The sequence below is a fragment of the Diadema setosum genome, chromosome 1 (genome assembly GCF_964275005.1).
Source record: "Diadema setosum chromosome 1, eeDiaSeto1, whole genome shotgun sequence".
NCBI lineage: Eukaryota > Metazoa > Echinodermata > Echinoidea > Diadematoida > Diadematidae > Diadema > Diadema setosum.
Genome location: NC_092685.1, coordinates 8345596 through 8352110, shown reverse-complemented (window position 1 = coordinate 8352110; position 6515 = coordinate 8345596). Strand labels below are relative to the sequence as shown.

The 6515-nt window shown below is 38.2% G+C and overlaps 1 protein-coding gene across 1 annotated transcript in view; it reads right to left on the bottom strand.

Moving 5' to 3' along the window:
• Positions 1-2366: 2366 nt before the first annotated feature.
• LOC140233879 (WD repeat-containing protein 81-like) overlaps positions 2367-6515 on the bottom strand; it is a 35674-nt gene continuing 31525 nt past the window's right edge. Inside the window, exon 25 of the mRNA XM_072313969.1 lies at positions 2367-6444. Within this exon, the coding sequence (XP_072170070.1) occupies positions 6316-6444 (129 nt within the window). The 3' untranslated portion in view covers positions 2367-6315. The remainder of the gene's footprint in view (positions 6445-6515) is intronic.

Sequence of the window (6515 nt, the reverse complement as noted above, 5' to 3'; positions counted from 1 at the left end):
TACTTGCATACTGAGTGAATGTGTGTAAAAGTGAGGCATGAAGTTTTGTGTCCTGATCTGTGGGATTGCTTGAAGAGTTTTACGATACTGGTAACGCAAACATTTTTGTACTACATTAATTTTCATGTATTTCGAGCTAACTCCTGGCTAGTGTGACTTCCAAGAAACTGTGAAAATATCTTCACAGTTGAATGGGTTGACAATTGGGGCAATTGGGAACATTAATCACACAAAAATATCAACCTTTACAGTACCAGACATTTCATTTCTTGTCTCGCATCATGCCAGGGCAAACGAACTCGAGTGACATTAATCCATGCCAAATGTAAAGTTTTGACAAACGTGCTTGAGGAGTCTACTTTGTACATGTAGTGCTGTCCAAGTTCATATAATTATGTCGAGGTCAAAAGGTTTTGAGTATCATGTTCTCGCTTACATGCAAGACTTGCCTATTTTTCTCCCTTTTTTTTTTTTCAACTTTTCAGTGCAGTGACCAGTTACAACTTGGATGATGGGTGTGTTGTGAGAACCTAATTGTGGTGCTTGTGGTGGTTTCCTTGGAGTGTGTACATCCTCTTGTCCATCCCTGTCTATGTCCAGGAGTCTGTCAACTTTCGGCATTTACATGTACTCATGTTTCAGCTTGCATCTCTTTTAGTGCAGTTGCTAACTAGAAAAGCACGCAAGAGAGCACTGACAGCCACCAACCAGCTCATTTCCATCCATGCAGGCATGCTGAAAAACCCATTTTCCCAAAGTTCCTGTGTGTGGTGCCTAAAGCAGCAGAGCATGCATAATCCCCTGGTAATACAATGTATCCAAAAGATGTTTGATGAGCAGACGAATGATCCTTGATGCAGAAATGAATGTTCCTCGATACACAGATGATACTCTCGGACATAAATCAATGGGCACAGGTTAATGTAATCTATAGTATAAATCCACAGCAATAGGTGGTGAATCCAGTAGACTGCGTCCAGTCAATGTGCGAGTGATAATCCAGCAAGAAGTATCCAGCAAATTACCAAGTCGCTGCTTTGATGTGCATTAGCAATGTCCACATGTACATAAAAAATGGAGTCGGCCACCAACATGGGGAAAAGCATCTCTCCACAGGCAATATGTCTCCCAGGCCTTTTCTCCACAAACGGGTCAGGAGGTAACACAGGACTGACAAACGAGTTGCCTGAGAGTCGGTAAATTCTCAGACCAAAGGTGTTGGGTACTCCGCCTACTTCATATAATTTCTGTGGCTTGTATAAGTCCCTTCAACCTTTCTTGACTGTTCTGTAATTTTTACCTTCAACCTAGGGCTGCATACCCATGAGTTTCAGCTACTTTCACACACCCCAATGCACTTTCTATTTATTTGCAGGACATAATTCTTACATTACAAACAGACCACCTGTGTATCGTACAGGCACACACATACTAGTAATACATAAAGGGATGACTGTAAACACGACTACATGTAGACATTTGGTTAAAGGGAATTGTGCTTGAACATTAAGCGTGTTCTACTGCATTTCATCAGTAGCCAAACATATTATATATGCACTTCTAGAACATTCTGGATCTGGTGACCTCTTTGTTTTCACATGCATGGACTTTACATGTAGCTACCATGTATACCAATTTAAAACTCCACTAATCTCCACTATATAAACGTATACGTGTACATGTGTGTACATTCATGACAATGATATGCAAACCTCAAATTTGTGCATCTTGAATCCTCAAAGCTTGCTTTAGGAGGTCAGTCATTTTCCCCTAATCCTTGTAACTTGTGAACGAGGAAGGATGATTGGCGTAATGACTGTTTTACCTGGAAACCCTTATACCGGTACTGCACGTACCGTACCGGTAACAAATCTCAACGTGTTGCTATGATGTTTGCTGCACTAAGAGACGTAAGAGTCAATGAACATGAGGTTATATTTCATCCTTGGCCTTGTGTGTATGTTGATCATCATGCCTGTGACCCATCACTGTTGTGGTATAAGCATTGCAAGTATCCACCTGTTTTATGTGTGTGTGTGTGTGTGTGTTTGTGTGTAAAAGTTGTGGAGAATATTTGTATGCCATGATTCTGGATCAAGATAGATGTATACATTAACGAAATCAAAATACAGTTATATACATGTATCGGCAAATATGGAACTGCACTAAGTAAACACACACACAAACACACACACACATGTACATGCAATGTACTGTACTCCCGAAGCCCTTGCCTTCACCTAATGCATTCTCACTGACAGAAAAGAAAGAATAGTGGTCTTCGCGAAATAGACCAGTTTGTAATTCTACTTTGCACATGAGCAGAAAAAAGGTCATTTGTACCAACAGACATTTTGGTTTGTAAATTCACTGAGATAAGCATCTGTGATGCGATGTTTATTCATGTGATCCTTATGTAAATGGTGCTTGCCAGCACATCCACCTGACAGCAAGAATGATATTTTGCAATATAAAAGGAAATAGGCTGTTATTGCGTTCAACACAAAACAATGAGTATTCTGATCACCTGATCTAAACGCAAGTTCATTGTTTGAACATGAATTCATAAATTGTTACGTCGAACAAGCTTATATGGACGGCCAAAAGGGCCAAAATTAACATTACATCAAACGGAAAAAGGACAATGAATAAAAAGGACGAAAAACGTAAGAATTAATGTTACATCAAAAGGACAAAGGACGATGAGTTAAAAGGACAAAAGACGTTAATGTTAATTTTGGCCCTTTTGGCTGCCCATAAGCTTATGCACTATGCCACTTTGAAAACGAGTAAAGTGCCTAACCAACTGAGAAAAAAGAAAGGTCATTTGCACCAATGTGTACATGAGCTAATTATGAACTAGCTTATTGGGTACCGCATAGTTGTCCTCTGCTTAACCCTAACCAGGCCAGGCTTTTTGGCCTGTTCTGTGGCCGAGGGAGGGTTGATTCAACCCCTCCGACGAGATCTCGGCCGTCGATCGAGCAATCGCCCTGAAAATTGGCACATACATTACTTGTCACATAATCTACCAAACTATAAAAGAAAAAATTGAATTTTTCATTTTTTATATTTCATATTGATTAATACACGTGTATGCGTGAAATCATAAATTTTGCTCTAATTCAGAAAATAAAGCTAATGGCATCCCAATTTTTGTGACATTGTTCCATGTAGCATTCCTAACAATGTACTTGAAAAAAAAATCTGGTATCAAAGTTAATTTATATGTAATCTATTTTATGAATTTCTTGTGTATTTCTTTGTTTTTCGACCCTTTTCTTCATTTTTTCCCCACAAAATTTATTACAGAACCTATTTTAAGCATAATTATGCTAAAATTAATTGATTTCAGCCATTTAATTTTTATTTTTGAATAAGGTGAGAAAACTATTTGCATAGACTTTGTACACAAAATCACATTTTTGAGCCATTTTCGGTCTGACAAGCATATATAAAAGGTTGTACAGCATCATAACGATATGTCCGATTTTCACGAAAATGGTGTCAGCGAGGGGCGCGGTCGAAAAATGTTGCGTGGCAGAATGGTCGCAAAAAATGTTGAGGGGGGTTGATGAAACCCCGGCAACCCCACAAAAGTAGTGCCTAGGCATGAATTACTGATTACAGTACACTTCCGTTATAATGAGCACGGTTATAACGAGTTTCCAGTTACAACGAAATAAAAATTTAAGCCGCAACATTATCCTGTCTTTGTTTTTATTGTTTATTTGTTCGGTTATAACGAAATTTCGATATAACGAAAGAAAGTTGCCAGTCTCAAGGACTTTGTTATAACAGGAGTCCATTGTATCGGTATCCTTAAGCAGTTGGTCATCAAGAAGGTACAGTAAAACATTATAATTCCTTAAAGTTTTTATGCCATTTTCCTTGAAACCATTACAAGAGAAATTGGGGTTTCTGTAAAGGCTATTATGACACTGAATGAGCTGTAGCTGTAGAGACATACTGCGGCATGCTGTCATGTGGTGCAGATAGGTGCACAATTATTACATGTAGTAGTGTGTGGTATAGCTGTGACAAGAATGGAAAATGCTCTTCAGCTAATCGGGTACTCCGCTTAATCAGGTACGAAATGCTCTGCCAGACATTGCCTGATTAAGCAGGGAGTACTGTACCAGATCTTACCTAGCATTGAAATGGAAATTGACAGGGAGAGACACTAAGAAAATTGAAAGGCAGAAGAACATGCTTTTTTTTAAAACAATTTAATAACTTCCTTTAAATTAAATCTTAATGTGAAGCTTTATCACAGAATATACAGCACAGGATAAAATAACACTGGAAAGAAATAAAATGAAATCCTTGAAAAAATTACGATAATATATTGTATAAGCCATAATTTAGCGAGTCTAAATTTTTCGCGAATCAGGACTTTGTGATGATTTCCCGAGTGGTTAAATTCGCGATCGTGGAGTACATCGCTGAATGAAGAAATGTATGAATGCATGTCACATTCATGCTGGGATCAGAGTCAATATTTTTGTGTGTCTGTTAATGTGCGAATAGCACCTGACTCGCAAAATTTGCGATAATAAAAACCTTGTGAAATATTTGGCGTATACAGTACCGGTAATCACTGACCACAACAGATCATCTTTGAGCTGTAGGTGCATGCATAGACATGAAGCTGTGCTTCCCCAAAGTTAAAGGAGACCACATGATTTTCAGACTTGCATTTGAATAAGTTCTATAAACTGGTTATACTGGGCACAGATTGGGCAGAGGAATAAGAATGTTTTAAAAGTAATGAGCAAATCACAATGAACAAGAATGATGACATAGTAGCCTCACCATAGGTATACATAAGTGGGGGCTCAAGGAAGCAGAACAAAAGAAAAAAGCACGCAGGAAATATTCTACACAAGTGGACTCATTAAGCAAGCTGTGTTGTAATGGAATTACTTCGCTACATTGTGTGAGCCTCCTATGTCATCATCCTTGTTCAGTGTAATTTGCTGATGGTTTTTCAGAGTATTGATTGGTATCTCTGATCAAGGACCACAATAAATTCCACAAACCTATACATGGAGCTGTCAATTTATGTACAACATGATGTGAAATTATGAAAACTGTCTGGAATTCCCCTTGAAATCCTTGCTAGCTCATACCAGCAAAGAAAAGGATATTTACCCTTTGCTGTTTTTCTTCCTCTTTTGTCAAGAGCAAATCGTGGGTCATATAAGAACAGATAAAACCTGAAAGAGCCTATATCATGAGCACATTTATGAGAACTAACTGACTTTTTCTGAACAACACACATGTGGAGTTCTCTACAAGTTGTTCCACAAGTTTACTTACAAAGGAGGTTGTTCTCTTTTGTCCGCATAACATGGCACATTACACAACATTTGTGATAAGAGGGCTTTGAAATTAACACTGATTCTTTGGACTATTCAATGATGGGTTGCTTTCCACTTTTGGTTCACCAACATAAATTCCTACACATGAAATATATTATTCTCAAATAATCATACAAATTCATACAAAGTTATTGTTTCCTTTGTGCGACACAATGCTTGCTCTGAGTGAAATATAGAAAAAGCTACTCCATCTTTAGCACACTGTTTATAATAAAATATTCTGCATAGCTAGCCTACAATTCCGACAGCTGCAAAATCTTGAGTAGACAACACTGGACTCCCAGTAAAGGTTTTATTTTCCAATGTGCAGAAGACAAATGTAAATTCACTCAACAAAAGAACACAGATCTCATTTTTTATTTAACATCTATGTAGCATTCAAATTCAGAATAAGACATATTAAAAGTAGAAATATACTTGTGCTCATTGTGAAATTATAGGATTAGTTTATTTTGTAGATAATTCAAAGTTCGTAAATTACAAAGCCAGGTACAGATGTCAATAGACTAATCATCACCCAATATGGCTATTCGTGCATAATGTACAAGTCATAGGGTAATCAGTACAGCCTCATGTGCGATCAGAAAAACCCCAAGAATGATGTCATGATGACAGTTTGAAGCAAGTGCAGAAGGCTTCTGCAGAAGGCTCCTTAAAGACTTTCACTATTCTTCCGTGTCATGGCAAGAGAATATTTAAGCCTACCTGATTTTGGAATTATCTTTGCGTATCAATATTGCATTGTTGACTGTGAGAAGATGGTAAAGTGGCCCAGAACCATTATAAAAGACTGGACAATGACAGATTGACTGGGAACAGCTGTCTTGCAAATGTGCAGAACTTTTTTTTTTTGGTTGCTTAATAGGTGCATTGTAGGATTACTGTTGCAGACCTAAAGCTGCCTATTGATGACATCTCAGGAGAGAAACCTTCATGCCAGCAGGAAGACACTCCCATTATCTGAAGCCACCAGGAGAAGCTTGCTCACTGGCAGAACAGAGAGGGCACTAATCGCTCCCCTGAATGTGTCTGGGCGGAGCTTGCTGCTGGAATAACTAGCCTGCATTGGAAACAGGGAAACACAAAAGTCGTAGCAGATAACACATCAAATATAATGATATGTTTCAACAT